We start from the raw sequence: 17,554 nt of genomic DNA, 5'->3' as shown, positions 1-17,554 counted from the left end.
CCTGGAACACTCCCAGGGATGGGGGAATCCACGACTTCTCTGGGCAACCTGCGCCAGTGCCTCACCACCCTCTGACTAAAGAACTTCTTTCTATTATCTAATCTAGACCTTTCAGTTTAAAACCATCGCTCCTTGTTCTGTCACTGTCTGCTCACATAAAAAGTCCCTTTCCCTCTTTTTTATAAACCCCTTTAAGATACTGGAAGGACTCAATGAGGTTTCCCTGAATCCTTCTCCATGCTGAGCAATCCCAGCTCTCTCAGCATTTGCTGAAGTCTTTTACTCTACTAAGGAGTCTACTTTTGGCCACTTTTTGAAACAGCTGCTTGGGCACGTGGGTCTTTGGGTCTGACTAAGTACAGCTTTTATGTACAGTCTGTGGATAAAAAGGCCTTTTCCAGAGGAAATATGTTGTACAAGGCATTTTGAAAGCCTGCATAGTAACCAGAATATCCCCTTTTAGATTGTCTTTATGGATCTTTATTACAAAAATATTTATTTGGGTGATTGAAAGAATCTGTGTACACAGAAGAAGGTTAAATATGTTGAGCTAGTTATGTAAAGGGATTAAATACGGAGCTCTGTAGACTCAAAGTTGTTCTGGGTCCTTGGCAGAGAGTCAGCCCAACCTCTCAGATTGCCCAGGCTGGTTGCTGTAAAAACATATGGAAAACTAAATCTTGTAAGCAATCATCCTGACAGGAGAATATTTGGGGAGAAAAGATTCTCCACCTCGTGTTCAAAATCTAAAAAACTCAGTGAATTACTGAACTGATTCACAGTGAACTGTTACAAAGAGCAGGGCTGGACCGATGATTTCACTCAAAAGAAATATGAAAAAACTGTGATTGTCCGGCAAGGATTTTTATTTGTGAGTTTAAGGTATCAACAACAAGCTGTGCAGCTCCAGTTAAACTGCTGACTTCTGGGGCTTATCCTGCTCCACAGACATTTGACTTAACACAGCCAAAGCCAACGACTTTCAAAGCAAAGACTAAAGCTCCATCCTTAATCCTCTTTACACACGCTCATAAAAATCTCCTCAAAGGGAAAGATACACAGAGCTCTCAACATCCCTCACACCTTCCTGCCAGGCAGGGAATCATCTTTTCTGCCCTCTCCCCAAATACCCCTTTCCTGATATTTTTTTTAGCAGATTTTGGTGAAATCTAATAGATATAAAATATCAGGGGCTTTATGATATGTGACTGTTGCTTTGGAGAGGGCTCATAATCCTCTGATTATCAATATACTGCATCTTCAGGAACACCTAGTGCTGGTGGGTAACTCAGGTTTTGGTTGAAGGTATTTCACAAATGAGAGTTCCAAGTTATGATGAGCCTGCAAATGTAGGACTATATCCTCTACTTCCTCTGAAGTTCTGTTTTGATAGTCATTTGTTTACAGTTTTAGAAGGGAAATATTAAATAAGGCTATTTAATAAAAACAAGATTATTTGTTAGTAAATAAGATGAGAGAAATTGGCTTGAGGAACATATTTCCATGCTGGTGAAAGGAAAAACAAATCAAAGTGGTGGCAGATGAGTTACCTAGAAAAGCAGCTCTGAACTAAAGTCTGAGAAGAGACTTGGCTGCTCTCCGAGTACATCAGGTAGGGAGGACAAAAGTTCTTTAATTTGAAGGTCACCATCAGCAAAGGAAAAAGTGAGTCAATCCTGGGCACTTCTGTTGGCATCTTGAAGTTTTGTAAGTGTCTGATGAAGTTTCCTAAGTGTCAGAGTGAGACTCTGAAATGGCCTTGCAGAGGCAGCCACAAGACTTGTGAAGACAATCAGGGCTAAGGCAGAGGTCTAGCAGTTTTGCAGAAGTGTTATGAGTGGTTGTCACTGGGACTGAATGTCTTCATCCAAGGAGTTCCAGCCAGTCTGTGCTGGGTTTCTTAAGGGAACAGACTTGCTGCATATGCTAATCTGTGCTGCTTTCTGTGACACCAAAAAACACCAGAGCATATCTTCCTGAAGCTGCTGAAACCCACAGTCTGCTGCTAGCAGGGGTGTCTAACAGGCAGATAGGGAGGGTATGACCTGACCTGCATGACTAGTCCTGTTAACATCAGTGAGCTTATTCAGATGTGTTTGCAGACTGATGGCATAGAGCTGAATTTACACTAAACCAATCTGTCACCGGGTCTTTGGTAAGGATATTCTTGCAATAGGATGTGAAGTTTATTACGAGTGAGGAAGTTAAGAGTATGGTTCACTTGGTAAAATATCCGTGACATTCTCAAATTTGTTGCTTAAATACAAAAATATTTTCTAGCAAGGCAAAGCACATTTGAACTTAAACACAGTCCCTTGGATGATCCCATTTTCAAATCTATGCAGCAGTTCTAAAGTTCAGTATTTTCCCAAGACAAAACAATAAATATTGAAGTTATGAAATTTCCATCTTTGAAAGAATTGTGGTACCACAATAGTCATTCTGCTGCGATTCAACAACTGAATTAGATTTCTGAATGCTGAGCTGATGGAACAGAACTCAAAAATAATAAATTGATTTACCTGCTCTTCTATACCTTGGGATATGAGCAACTAGCAGCAGAGAATTGCATAAATACAATTGTAAAGTTTAGAGATCTTTGCATCCAGACACGTACTGCCTTCAATCAGAGGCTCTCTGAAGAGCAATTACTTTGGTACATATTATGAAAATGTATTTCTCCATAGGAAAAATGTCCAAATGGATCTACATAGAATCATAGAATCAATCAGGTTGGAAGAGACCTCAAAGATCATCAAGTCCAACCCTACCATGGTTACTTGACCATGGCACTAAGTGCCACATCCAGTCTCACCTTGAAAACCTCCAGGGATGGTGAATCCACCACCTCCCTGGGCAGCACATTCCAATGCCTGAGCACTCTCTCTGTAAAAAATCTCTTCCTAATAGCCAACCTAACCCTCCCCTGGCAGAGCTTGAGTCTGTGCCCTCTTGTCCTGCTGCTGGTTGCCTGGGAGAAGAGACCAACCCTCACCTGACTCCAACCTCCTGTCAGGGAGTTGCAGAGGGTGAGAAGGTCTCCCCTGAGCCTCCTCTTCTCCAGGCTAAGCAACTCCAGCACAGCTTCTATAATTTAATCTACTAACACAAGTCATCTTTTTCTTACTATTGTGTTCCCTTACAGATACTGTCCACAAAGTGTCTTCTTTCTCCCATTTCTAACCATCAATGTGTCCTAGTTCTGAACAGTCAAATGGTGTGTTTTGAAAAAGGGTTTAGGAAGAGAAAGCTTACTTCTCCATTTGTCCCTATAAACATTTTTTATATATGATGCTATAGCTGTCAGACATTTTTCAATTTAAAGAAAATTAAATCTATTCTTACCTCATAAGCATTTCAGCCAAACTCTTTGCATCTAGAAGAAAATAGAAGAAATGTCATCACAAATGAAAATCTATTTGATAGATGCATTATTAGGAAGTAAGTGATTTGAATCAGCCATGTGTAAGATCACTGCTGTTTCTCAGATTAGTGGCAAGAATAAAATAACATCTAAAAGTCTCTATTTTTGCTGAAATTGCATTTCTTCCCATTGTTCTTCCCCAAACAGCCCTGTTTAGTTCGATGATAAGGGAAGTACAAGCTAGAAATGATTTAACTAGAAAAAAACCTACACAAATATGTAAGAAGTAGGAACAGTTTAACATATAATGGGAATCTCGGTTCCTTCATGCCATGGTTTGCAAATGAACAATTGAGGAAAGAAGAAAAGGCAAGAAGACAGAAATGTTGATATCCATCTGTGGGCAGGAGCCAAAGCCAGGCTGGATGAGCAGTTGCCAACCTGTCATTTGCAAAGCAAACCTAAGTGCTTGGAGATCTGACCAAGGGAGTTCTCCAAGGAGTCAATTTAGAATCATGGAATCATTTAGGTTGGAAAATACCTCCAAGGTCATCAAGTCCAACCTGTGAACTATCTCCACCTTGTCAACTACAGCAGAGCACTAAGTGTCGTGTCGAGTTGTTTCTTGGACACCTCCAGGGTTGGTGACTCCACCACCTCCCTGGGCAGCCCCCTCCAATGCCTGACCACCCTTTCAGAAGAAATTCTTCATGATGTCCAACCTGAACCTTCCCTGGCACAAACTTGTTTGGCTGCTCTCAAATATGAATGTTTTTTTCCACTAGCAATAAATCAAAACTACTACTGGGTCTTCAGGGGACAGTGTACACACAAAACAGGAGGTGGCTTATTCCCACATGAACCAGTTTTGCAAAATGAGGCTCTGCTGAAGGAAAAATATTCCTCCTGTTGTTGTCATTGCTGCTATTATTAGCAGAAAATCCTTTGGGGATATAATTATTCTGATACTTATCAGTTCAAAAGACACAGCTGGAATTTGGTTTTTCAGGTTGCTTTCTGCAAAACTTTATCAACATAATATACTGATTTCTGTAGTATCATTCAGCAAAAAATAAACAGCTCTGCTTTGTTTTCCTGCAATCTGCTGCTAAACAAACTCACTTAAAAATGCTGACTCCAGAGTCCTAAAGTATATCACACAGCAACAAAGCAGCCTTTTGTGCAACCAAGTGAAGCTAATCTGAGGAGAAAACAATTCCAAGTTCTAAGTCTTCAGACAACTTTCCTATTGTGAAACTTTACATTTCTTTTTATTTGCTTCTTGTAAATCTACCAGCACCTGCCAAGGCATTTACTGAATTTGCCTTTGTTTTCCCCATCTCACCTTTTTTATTCCTCAGTCACCTCTTTGGTCTCTTACACCTACAACAGTTTCCTTACTTGTGATCCTATTACGTATCCTGCCTTTAAAATACAGAGGGTGAAGGCAGAAACAAAGCACATCTTAACACATCTCTCAAGCTTGAGTTGTATTTGGCTTTAGAAGTAATGGACAAAGGACTCCTTTTATCCATTAAAAAACTCAACAAAATCCCTTCCATCCACTTTCTGCATTCTGTTTCTCTGGCACAGTGCCAGCTTGAGTCTTTCAAGCTTTATTCCTCACCTACTACTGGAGAAACAGGAATTCTGTACTTCCTCTAAGCCTGTTTGCTCCACTCCTTAATTTTTAACCTTCACCTATCTTTGTCATCAGCCATGAACCAAACTACCAACAGTGCTGCTCCCAAATGAGACAGTTTTGAAAGGGACTTGTAAAAACCCAGGAAGGGACATAGTTCGTTTGAAGAATATTTTTAAAAAAAAAAAGCCCCAAAATAATAATCACACTTGTTCCAAGTCATGTTTTTTTTAGCAAACTTTATGATGCTTCTTGTTATTCTAGCAGCACTAGGATGATGAAGACACCATGCACAAGTTCTCCCTCTGGCACACACAATCAGGGTGATTTAATATGCAAATATTGCTCTCATTCAGGCAGCAGCTTTTGTGAAGCAGTTGCTGCTCCCATAAGTGAAGCCTATGGATAGTTGTGCAAGTAATTCACAACTCAAGAAAAGCTGAAGGGACAAAGTTGAAGGTTGCCTGGCACAATAGATTTCAGTTTGCTTTTTAAACTTGTTTATCAAGATTAAATGTCAAACAATCTCCCTAACATATTCCCTAGTTCTGCACAGCATATAGATGTGTTCCATGCTGCATCAGGAAAACAATTCTCACCATTAAATGTATGTGGCACATATTCAAGTGCTAATTAACATATATGCAATTCTTGGCCAAAGAGAAGCACAGGAGATTGGGCACCTTCAATCAAAAATAATATGAGGAGCCACATAAGATCATGTTATATGTTAAAAACTGAACAAGGAGTAAGAAAAATAAAACCTCCATAAGCTGGGTTTAAATATACTAATTATTCAAGAGGCTTTTTGCAATCAAAGCAGAATTAGGGGAAGTTTACGGTAGATATTAGAAAAAAGCTTCGTACTCTAAGGGTGGTGAGACACTGGCACAGGTTGCCCAGGGAGGCTGTGGCTGCCCCAACCCTGGTGGTGTTCAAGGCCAGGTTGGATGAGCCTTGAGCAACCTGCTCTGGTGGGAGGTGTCCCTGCCCAGGGCAGGGGTTGGGACTGGATGATCTGTAAGGTCCATTCCAACCCTTAAATTCTGTGATTCTATGATTCTAATTACTGTAGTTAATGATGGCTGTACTGGGCATACAGGCTAGTGTGGGTCTGGACCAGAACAAAATTGCTAAGAAGACAAGAGTTCTTATGTATCTGTCAAAGAAAATCCAGAAGCCTAGAAGTAACTGAATATCATAGAATGGTTTGGGTTGGAAGGGACCTTAAAGATCATTTAGTCCCAACCCCCTGCCCTGGGCAGGGACACCTCCTCACTAGATCAGGTTGCTCAAGGCTCATCCAGCCTGGCCTTGAGCACCACCAGGGTTGGGACAGCCACCACATCCCTGGGCAACCTGTGCCAGTGTCTCACCACCCTTACAGTAAAAAACTTTTTTGTAATATCTAACCTGAACTTCCTCTCCTTCTGTTTGAACCCATTACCCCTTGTCCTCTCACTGCAGTTCCTAACACAGAGTCCCTCTCTGGCTCCTTGTAGGCCCTTCAGATATCAAAAAGTTGCTCTGAGGTCTCCACAAAGTCTTCTTTCCTCTAGGTTGAACAGCCCCAATAAATTGTCAGGAAGACTTTTAGAACCTGAATTAACTTCTAGATGGGCAGAAAATGGCTAACATGGAATCAGTCTTCAAAAAGAATGAACAAACACAAATCTGAATTGCTGAAGTCCTCTCAATCTGCTCTTGGCAATGAGCAAAATGATGAAAAGAAATGAAAGGAAGCTTAATGAAATGAATTAAAGGAATCATTGAGGCCAATCAATAGAGACTTGTGGTCAAGCAGCCGTGGCAAACAAAGTGGATGTCTTTTAAATGAGATTAAAATTCACTGAGAATCGATGATATTGGAAAAAACTCTCACTGTGATATGCTTGAATAACACTAAAATATTGCATTTATATTTTTCTAGAACAAAGTTTTGGTATCTCAAATTACTTTAATAAAATGATGAAAAATTAACACAGCAGCAATCTTACATGGATTTCAGCATCATCAAACCCCAATATTAAGCAGAGAATCATTCCTTAGTATTTTTTGTCATCATGCACTGTGGGACATTTATCAGTGGTCTGGAGTAAATGAAATAACACCTGATAAAAGTTCAAAAATTCCACAAGAATTTTGTAGCTAAAATGTAAGGGAAATACTAGATCACTAAGATAACAATCTGGATCATAAGGTCATATATGAAGAGCACAAGCCATAGCTGTACAGGGAGGAATATTATCCTGTTGCCCTGCAATCAGAGAGTTGGCAGATGATCTCAATGAATAAGATGTTAAAGGCAAACTCTTACAGTAAAGTTGTACCCAAGTAGGTGATCCTTGCAGATACAGAGAGAAGATCATAAAGGGAAAGAAGAAAGGCTTTTACCCTTCTCTCTGATGCTGATATGTGTGTGACTGGAATAGTTTCTAGCATACACAGATGAGCAGAGCTACCTAAAGATTGCAAAGGGACCAGATAAAAGCTTTTAAATTAATAAATGATGGTAAAACTACAGAGGAAAATTAAAGGATATTCATCGGTTTCATTTACCAATGAAAACATTAAGAAATTCCTTGGCTACCACCATGTGAAAGGAATACCCTCAGAGACTGAAAATATGATACAAAAGAGAACTTCAGTCCCTGTACAGAAGTAAAACAGGAGCAGATGGGATGTAGAGCTGTAGCTTGACAAATTCGGATAAGTGAGACACAACTTCTACAGAAATTGCAGTTAATTGCTGATTATTTTTCTCAAAACTACTGATGAACTCTTTTTCACTGCCAATGTTTCAGTGAAGCTCAGATATTTCTCTAAATTCCTATATTCTGAGAGGAAATAGTTCAGAAAAGTCTTATGCAAAAGCTAAACTGGCCAGTAATCATCAGCCTTTCTTAAGGGACTGTAACTCAAGAATCTACGAATACTTGTAAATTAAGCATGAGAAAGTAATGTGCACAGCCATCATTTCCTGGAGCCAAGGGGCTCGAAATGTCCTGCTCATTACTGGATGGAATCCCAGAGTATTTCTGAGAAGATAAGATAACACCTTCTTTTTTCTTTACCATTGTTTTTGATGAACAAAAAAAACTGCACAGAGGTAAATGACTTATAAGGTTTTGAACTAAAAAGTTATTATGCAAGCTATAACACCCAGATGCTCTGATTTTCAGAGCTGTGTGTGCACCATAAGGCTAGTTGTCCTCTTTAATCTATGAATTTACCCATGCCTAAGAGCCCTATATCTTCTTTTTCTTTTTCCAAAAACATTCAAAATATTGTTACAAAAGACAAAATAAGACCCAAACCAGAGACAAGTAGATACTCAGGTTAGAAGGAATACATAGGGCTGGCCCTGGTTTTAAGAGACATCATGATCATGTTTTGGTTAAAATACAAATAGGTAAAAAATTAGGTGGTTCTTGGAAATCATATTTTTGCAGATGACAAATTGCTTTACTCTACAGTCAGTTTGGGATTTGAAAGGCTTTTTCTCAAATACCTTCAGAGAATCAATCAGGTGAGAAAAGACCTCTGAGATCAACACCACCATGACCTAACACCACCATGTCAAGTAGACCAGAGCACTAAGAGTCATGTCCAGTCTCTCCTTAAACACTTCCAGGGATGGTGACTCCACCACCTCCCTGAGCAGCCCATTCTAGTATCTAATCACCCTTTCTGTGTAGAAATTCTTCCTAATGTCTAACCTAAACTTCTATTGGCACAGCTTGAGACTATGTCCTCTCATCCCGTCACTAGCTGCCTGGGAGAAGAGACTGATCCTCATGCCCTTCCTTTCAGGTCGTTGTAGAGAGTGAGCCTCCTCTTCTCCAGGCTAAATAAACCCAGTTCCCTCAGCCTCTCCTCATAGGATTTGTGTTCCAGACCTTTCACCAGCTTTGTTGCCCTTCTCTGCAGATGCCTTCAAGTGTAAGATCTGCCATAATGTGCTAGTGCAAAAGCTACACAGCCAAGTGCAGACGTGGCAGGGTCAAAAACCTGCCTGGGGCTCAGGAAGAGGGAGGATTTACTAGAAGATTGATAAAGCTGAATGAATTCAGAGATCCAAAACTTATTCACATAGCAAACATCTGAATTTGAATGAGGATTAGAGAAAAGTACAGATGAGAACAATGAAAGATCAGTGAACAATGAAGTGTTGTAATAATTCTGTTATAACATACCATGGGAAAAATGCTGTGGTAACAAATCAGAATATCTGGTTATGTTTTCTAGCCTGCTAACATGCGGCTACTTTTGTTTCATAATTCAGGAGTCATGGTTTGCATCTACTGCAAAACTGAAATCCCCTCAAACTGCAGAACATCTGATTTTACCCTTCTAGAAAATACAGTTTTAGGTTATTGAGACTATTCCCAAGGGAAAATAAACAACAACCAAGAAAAGGGAAATAAACAAACACCAATACATGAGAATTATTTTCCTTTCCCCCATGCAAAATAATAACATTAATTTTTCAATTTTTTTTTAGAACTTATTACAACATGAAAAAGAAGGAATTTCTGCAGAAAACACACACACTTGGTCGACACTGTTATGTGCTGCAGGAAGATGATACCAACTGGGGATTCAACAGTTTGGTCACGTGCAGCCCCACTTGCACTTTCACGTTCAGGCATTATACGTAAGTAGAGATAAGTGTCCCAGCTGTCATCTTACCTCGCAGCCTCTTCAGTCTCTGCTCCCTCCTCCTCCTCCGCACGACCAGCAGCATCACAAAAAGCAGCAAGACCCCAACCAAGATACAGGAAATGGTCACCAGCATCTTTAGCCCTTCGTTGGTTGCCAGCCCTTCCTCACTTTGCACAACTGACTTAATGAGTGGAGGGATTGTACCTGGAAACAGTGTCATGATATTAGATGCCTATTAACGAAGACAAAAGATTGAGTTCTCAGGGAATAAGGCATGTTAGGTGCTTCAGCTGCAAGCAGAAAATTAATCAGGATTTGTCTGTTGGGGAGGATGTTTGCATGTCTAATGGCCATGCACATGTAGCCAGGCACTCTGGTAACGAGGTACTCACTGCAGAGACACAGAGATTTCAGAAATCAAGAAGAAATGTATTAATAGAATCACAGAATCACAGAATCATAGAATCAGCCATGTTGGAAAAGACCTCAAAGATCAAGTCCAACCCTACCGTGGTCACTAGACCATGGCACTAAGTGCCACATCCAGTCTCAGCTTGAAAACCTCCAGGGATGGTGAATCCACCACCTCCCTGGGCAGCACATTCCAATGCCTGAAAAAAATCTCTTCCTAATCTCCAACCTAACCCTCCCCTGGCAGAGCTTGAGTCTGTGCCCTCTTGTCCTGCTGCTGGTTGCCTGGGAGAAGAGACCAACCCCCACCTGACTCCAACCTCCTGTCAGGGAGTTGCAGAGGGTGAGAAGGTCTCCCCTGAGCCTCCTCTTCTCCAGGCTGAACACCCCCAGCTCCCTCAGCCTCACTGATTAAGGAAACCCATGCCCATTATGAAGTGAAATACTATGATTAACTTGGAATCATATTAAACCATTACAAAGCCATAACAGATCTCAGAATTACTACCTCTGTGTATTACTCCTTACTATGGGAAAACAGCACTGCTACAATCTTTCTGCTGGGCTTGTCTTTTGTAAGGAATGTTTGACAAAGTTCACTTTGTGCCACCATACATCAGATTAATCCTTTGCACAGAAACATTCTTATAATAAGTCTAGGGATGCAGCAGTGATAGTGATCTGAAATTCAGAGAGCCAACTTGACACTAATCTGCTAAAGGCTGTCTGACATTATGCTCATCAGTAAAACAGGAGAGTAATGCTGGATAGAAACAATCAAATTTTGAGAGGGAAACGAGGGAAATGAATCTACCAACTACTGGCAGGCAGCTCACTTTTTCATTTGGGGACAGATTTGCATTTTGAATATACCTGGCTTCCTGGTGATATATAATACTTGAACTTTTCAATTCTTCTTTTCTTTACCTCTAAAGGACGTGAGAAGAATGCAGCACTTTCTGTGGAAGGCTGTTTAGTCATGGAAGACTTCTCACTCATTTCCTGATTACTATTAAACTGCTGAATGCAACCACAAATGAGGCTATAAAAGGCAGATTTGTTTGAGATGGGTAGAAACAGGCAAGTATTGTGAACTGTGATGACTTTGGATGGAAGCTATTAAATTTTAACCAGCTGCTGCAACATAAAAGTGGCTACTTACTTGCTAAAAGGATAGGAGGGGGAGATAAAAAACAGGCACATCCTTTTTCACATTTTAATCGCTGCATTAAGTGATATAGTTATATCTCATTACATACCATACAGTATCAGAATAAAAAACTGGGATATGATGCATTACAATGCGAGTTCCAAAACCACAGTGAAAATGTAGAATCCTAAGTCATGTTTTTCCTTTTTTCTTTTTTTTTTTTTCAGAAGAGCTATTTGTGTTGCATATAAAGAGAAGAGGAGTTCCCTAAAGGGATGAAGATAAAAAGAAAAGCTACAACCATCCAAACCTATACGAGGTACTTTGGAAAATTAGGTTTTTTTATAATTGCAATTTGAATATTTTTCTACTGTTCCATTTCAGTTCTTCCCCATAATATTCTTCTTTGGTTAGTTTTTTTTTTTTCTGATTTTCCATTTCTTGGAATAAACAAAGAGCAGGGTTTTATCATCTTGTCCCAACTGTGATGCAGTTTTTACACTACTCTAAAGGCAAATCAAATTACTAGATGAAGAAATGGAAAGAACTTCAAGCTCCTGAATGTAATACTAATAACTGTCTCTAAATCCTCCTAAACCCTCCAGAATACTAAAGGGCCAAAGTTTTTTCAGTCACACAGAACATTGGCTAAAGACTGTTGAATTCAAGATTACCTAAATTTCTGCCTTGCTTTCCTTAATACTTTGATGAAAATCAAATTACAAGTGGTTTTAATTTCAGTGCAACCTTAAGTGTTTGGGTAAGGGATTATCATTATCCGTACCTCTCCCAAGTAAAACACAGACCTCATAACATTATATACAGGCAGTTAAAGCTTAATTAAAAATGCAGATTGCTAGTTTATATATCCTTCACATTATCCATTTTTGGCTTATCAGCCGTTGTATTAGAAATGACTGAAAATTAATCCTGCTATCCATTGACAAAGCACCATTCCAACATTTGCTATCATTCTAGGTGCTGGCTGGAAGTGGAAAATAGCTTTGCACAGAACTAAGTCTCAGACAAACTGGGAGGGTTTGTTTTCTTTTCCAGGTCACTTCACCATTGCCCTTTGTTAGTCTGATTGGTGCTACATAGGAGTTGTAATTTGAATGTCTCTGACCCCATTTTCCCCTTTGTTTCAGCCCTTCCAGCATCTCCTGTTGCACCTTGTGAATTCAGTACTAAGTGTTTTCCTGTGTCCTCACTGTTCTTCATGGTAGGAAGTCCCTTGGTGGGCCTGAATCAATTAGTATAGCTTAGAGCAGCTACCAAGCTGATCTGATTTAATGCCAGGGCTACTGAGTAGCTGATCTCTGAGCTGGGCAGCTCCTTTGCAGTGCTACACACTACAACTGCACCGTGCTAAAAATATCTGCAGGAGTATTGAGCGCAAGTGTTCTGAAAAACAAGGGGCAGAGAGGTCAGAAAATCTGTAAGCTGGAAATCGTTAGCTGAAATACCTATGAACGGAGAGCAAAAAGTTCCACGTAGGTTTGCTATTAACCTTGTGACCTAATCCACCATGAAGAGATTTAAGGTGAAGGATGCTTAGCCATGGTATTTCTCAGGACTCTACCACAGGCAGCAATCAGCTGCTGCAGTCCAAAGTGACTGAAACACCACATAACTCAAGGATTTCTACAAAGTTTACAAAGGCTTTATCTCAAGGCTGCTAAAGCTTCTAAGCTTGTTCTTAGCATTTGGTATCCTAGAACTTTCCTACACCATATTATCTAATCTTCAAAGCACTACCCTTGTATCTGCTTTATCCTAAGGGCAACTGTGACCCCCAGAAGATGGAAAGGGCTAATCTCACATCACAGGATGAATCAAAGGTAGAGGTAGGGGTACCACTACAAAGTGGAACTGGCCAAGAAGTTTCCCCTGGCATGCTTTCTGAAGAAAAAAATTCACCCTCTGTGAAAGCAAAATTTCTGCATGAAGTATTGATAGGAAATGTTGATTTCTAATAACACAGTATTTTCCAACTCTGAAGCTCCTTCAGCCTATGCAAATGAACAGGGAGCTGTAGGGACAACTTTTGGTTTAGAAGAACTGAAATACTTCTAGGCAATCTCTTATGTAGGAATAGACTATCTTAATTTTTAATAAAGATGATAATAATAATCAGTTTGTCATTTTAATTCTGGATAAAATGTAATAAATTCAGAAAATCTGAAAACTGAAATTTGAAATCAGGATAGGCTAAGTAAAGTGGCAAGAAGTTAACTCATAATATTTGAAACAGTCACCATTGACAACACCTATACTGGTCAATAAAACAAGTCCTACATCTACCTGGCAAGACCTGGCAGCATTTGTAGAGCAACTCCTTGGATCCTGGTTTTGTTCGTGCCTCTGAAGTGCTGAGGCAAGATCTTACCCTTAAATTTTTAAGACTGAAACAACATGAGGACTCTGTGGCAGCTTACCAAAAATGATATTTAGCAAAAGGGTGAGCCATGAGGGCATGTGTCATTAATTATCTGCCAGAACTGCTGATTAGCCAGCTCAAAGACTGGGACAGCAGTAAAGGATGTGTAAGATGCTGAGGTTTAAACCCTGCCTGAGTCATACCCCACATTTCAGACTGGGAATGGTCCCTGCTCTACCCTGAGCTATACATGGAGAGTAATGGCTTGTGTGGGACAAAACTGTGGCAGGGAGATGTGTTCCCAACACAGAGTTATGAACAATTAGCAATTTGGTGCTGTCACTGGACAACTGTCAGATGTTGTTTGAACTTGCTCACTAGTCCTGGTGTTTAATTTAGCAGTACAGATGTCGCCAAGTGGTCACACAATATAGCACAATATCCCTGGCAACACAGCAAGATTTTTACACTGGATGTCTCCAGCAAAGCTCTGGCAATTCACACTAGAGCAATTGAAGAGATTGCCATCTGGAGCCATCTGTGCTGCTTTTTTGCCAGAAATACAGCCATTTCCCACTACAGAGCCAGCAGAAGCACACATGTGCCAGCATCCCTTCCAACAAGCCTGCCAGGATGTGAGCTGGAGTGACTGACAAATTGGCATGTTTGCTCTTGCCCTCTCGTCCTGGTTTTTGCAGGGTGGGCACTAACCCCTGGCAGAAGGGCAGGATGCAACAATTCCTCCATCCCCTGTGCTCTGCTGCTGGGTATGACAAAGCCATCTGTCATGGCCATTAGTTTCACTCTCCCCTGTCTGTAAACAGGGACAATAACAGTGCCATTCCTTTGCCCTTGGAGGATGTTGTCCAGAGGCTTTCCTGGAAGACAAACTATTTAGCTGCTCTGTTGTGTCACATAACAGGTTTTGGGCTGTGTCACAAGGACATTGCATGGAATAGCAATGAGGCCACACACCCCTGTGAATGGCTGCAGGAACCAATTGTATGGGAGACAAGAATTTCATGGAAGAGATGCATGAAATACCATCAAGTACCTCTGTAACCACTGGAACTAATGACACTTAGTGTCCTATGGTTACATGTCTTATGGTTGATTGACTTCGGTGCTGGAGGTTTTCCTCACTGAGGACAAATAAACAATTCCACTTTCCTGCCTGGCAGCCTATTGTCAGGGAATCAGTAAGTACTTTATGTCTTTGACACTTTATGTCTTTGATAACCCTACCTGATGTCTTTGATAACCCCTCTGACAACATGACTTGCGGATTCAAAAGGGGGTTAATGGGGGAAAAAAATGGAAGATGAGTAAAAAAAGATCATATATGAAACTAGGGTAAAACTGAGACATAACTAAAAAGAAATACTTACTGCCATCATAATTGAGTGTAGCAAATTTGGCTTGTTTCTCTGCACAGCCAGCACTGTTGCATACTCTCATCTGCAGTTCATACCAGGTTGCCTCCTGGAGGTCATACAGGATGTAGGACTTGGACAGGGATGTCCTCTGAGCCGTTGTCCAGACTGTCGTCCCAAAAGGTCTGTACTCCAGGGTGAAAGAGGTGATGGGGCAGCCACCATCATTCCAGCCTATCAGGTTCAGCCTCACTCGTGTGGTATTGATACTTGCAAAGAGCTCTTGTTCCTTGGAAAACTGTGGCTCTAAAGGCAATGGTATAATTCAAGTGAAATGCTTAAGTATTGCAGATGAAATCCTCCCAAAATATAAAATTAAGAGAATAATTTCTAGGACAATCTGAACTTTATGTTAAAGTCAGTGTCTATATATTCAACTTCTCCCTGTCCTCCTTCTGAAATGTCTTTTCACACTTTGTGCCAGACTCACAAACTTAAATTTTCAAGTCCACATGTGAAAAAAAATATCCATACATCTCCATATGTACCTGACTTGCTCGTTTGCAGGGACTGGCATGACTTAACTTGTAAATCTAGCACAGTCACTTCATATCAGTAAATGTCCCTGCTCACTACCTGTGACTCAGGTAGTTTCCAGCATTTATATCAAGTTCTAGGGAAACTCAAAAGGTTGGGAGATCTGCCCTGTCATGACCCAATGATCTTACAGGGTTTTTCCAAACCAAACAATTCTATGGATTTAGATGTTATTTGAAGCATGCGTAAACTTTGCATCTCATGCAATGAAAATAAGAAAACTCGACTTCTCTCAATGTCTCCTGTTTGAAGGTCAGCAGATGATTCTCCCTGACCACAGTAATCTCAGCACATTCACAGCCAAGCTGCAGTCTCCCCACCCTGAGCTTCACTAAGTCCTACCACTCACATATTCCATGCCAGGTCTTCCCTATGTCACTGAGTGTCAATGAAACATCATCAATCATGGTCTGAGGCTTGGGAGATCTGCAACAGCACAGGTGTGATGGAGAGCATAGAGAATGGCTGATACTCTGCCTGAAATAACCTCTCTTGTGAAACTGCTCCCCCAAATGGGAGTGTTTCTTAAAACTGGTGAAGAGATGCAAGATGAGGTGATTTGTAGAGCATTATGCAAAGCTGCTACACACCCTTGGCATTAGGGCAAGACTCTGTAAAGTGCCCCTTTATGTGGGTCTGTAGCCAAATTTGCTCATAATTCTGACACAAGGGACTCACTGCTGAGCTAACTAAGAATTCAATAAATTTTGTTTGTTTTGCCTTGCAGAACTTTTTGTGAACTTTTATTTTTGACACTTGCCCTATTCAAAGGATGATACTTGCACAGCTTCTGCAATACTATCTTGGAGCAGAAATAAGACATTGGTTTCTTTTATACATAAAAATATTCCCTGTCTTCCTTCAACATCCAGACAAATAAACCCCTGATTTTTTTATAAGAAGTGAACAATTTCCTCATGGCAATAAAGTAGTTGGAATTGCTATAGCCTGTGATAGTGGAGACACCTCCTTCCCAAATATCTACTAACACATTCCAAATATCATCCTATGAAAAACTGTTTAAAGACATAAGGATAGAACATCAGCCAATAGAGACTTCAAGTCCCTCAGCAACAGACTCTTCTGTCACAGCATGGACAGAATTGGAAATGTTTCCAAAGCCAATAATATTAACTATCCAAGCCTGTCTTTTCATCAAACCAAGATCTCCAGCAGAACACAAGAGCTTTAGACGAGCAAAGGAGATGGAAACCAACAGACCTTTTCCAAGCGTTTTGGCCTCGATGATCTCGCTGATGCGTCCTGGCCCCACTCCATTCTGAGCAGTCAAAGTGAACTTGTACCAAGTGCCACATTTCAGGGTTTCTAACCTGTAGGACCTCTCACTAGGGCTGATGGGAAAGCTGCCCCACTGCTCACTGTTATCTTCTGAGTACTGCAGAATATAACCTGGAGGAAAAGCACAGATGGCAATGATAAGCCACACACAAACCTCAAATTCTTCAGGTAATACAAGGAGTCATTTTAAAGACCTAATAAAACTGGAAAAATCCTGTTTGCAGGAAGACATAGAGCTCTCCCCTGACTAAAAGATACCAGGCAATGCATTTTGCCTACTCTTACAACAGCTTAAATTCCACTTTTATGATTGCTTCAGAGGGAAAAGAAAGGGATAGGTATTTCTAAATACCCTTCAATCAGCAGCAACCAGATGATGAACCTGGACCCTCAAAAATGAATGGTTAGAGATTACATGCCTGGAAAACCAGATAGAGTAACTGTCATAACAGCTGAGGGAATGCTGGAAGAAAATGATTAAATGTGTGAATAAACCACCACAAAGAAAAACTGCAATTTACTGAAAGCTGTTATCACAATGATAGTGCACATTAAGGGTTGACAGCAATACAGATTGCTTTGTTTTCCTTTTCTTTGTAGCCATTCATAATTCTGTACTAATCCTATCAGCATATGATAATTCAGTGAGAAGTAACAATTAACCTGAATTATA

At 40.4% G+C, this 17,554-nt stretch overlaps 1 protein-coding gene across 1 annotated transcript in view; it reads right to left on the bottom strand.

The window, feature by feature from the left end:
- The window catches only part of DSCAM (Down syndrome cell adhesion molecule), a gene marked incomplete at its 5' end in the record, with an annotated part of 102,804 nt that overhangs the window by 34,203 nt on the left and 51,047 nt on the right, over positions 1 to 17,554 (bottom strand). Inside the window, 4 exons of the mRNA XM_009075693.1 lie at positions 3,346 to 3,376; positions 9,699 to 9,875; positions 15,001 to 15,291; positions 16,804 to 16,992. Of these exons, the coding sequence (XP_009073941.1) occupies positions 3,346 to 3,376; positions 9,699 to 9,875; positions 15,001 to 15,291; positions 16,804 to 16,992 (688 nt within the window). The remainder of the gene's footprint in view (positions 1 to 3,345; positions 3,377 to 9,698; positions 9,876 to 15,000; positions 15,292 to 16,803; positions 16,993 to 17,554) is intronic.

This window comes from Acanthisitta chloris, unplaced genomic scaffold (genome assembly GCF_000695815.1).
Source record: "Acanthisitta chloris isolate BGI_N310 unplaced genomic scaffold, ASM69581v1 scaffold1505, whole genome shotgun sequence".
Lineage (NCBI taxonomy): Eukaryota > Metazoa > Chordata > Aves > Passeriformes > Acanthisittidae > Acanthisitta > Acanthisitta chloris.
The sequence above is the reverse complement of the archived record's forward strand: the minus strand, read 5'-3'. Positions and strand labels throughout refer to the sequence as shown.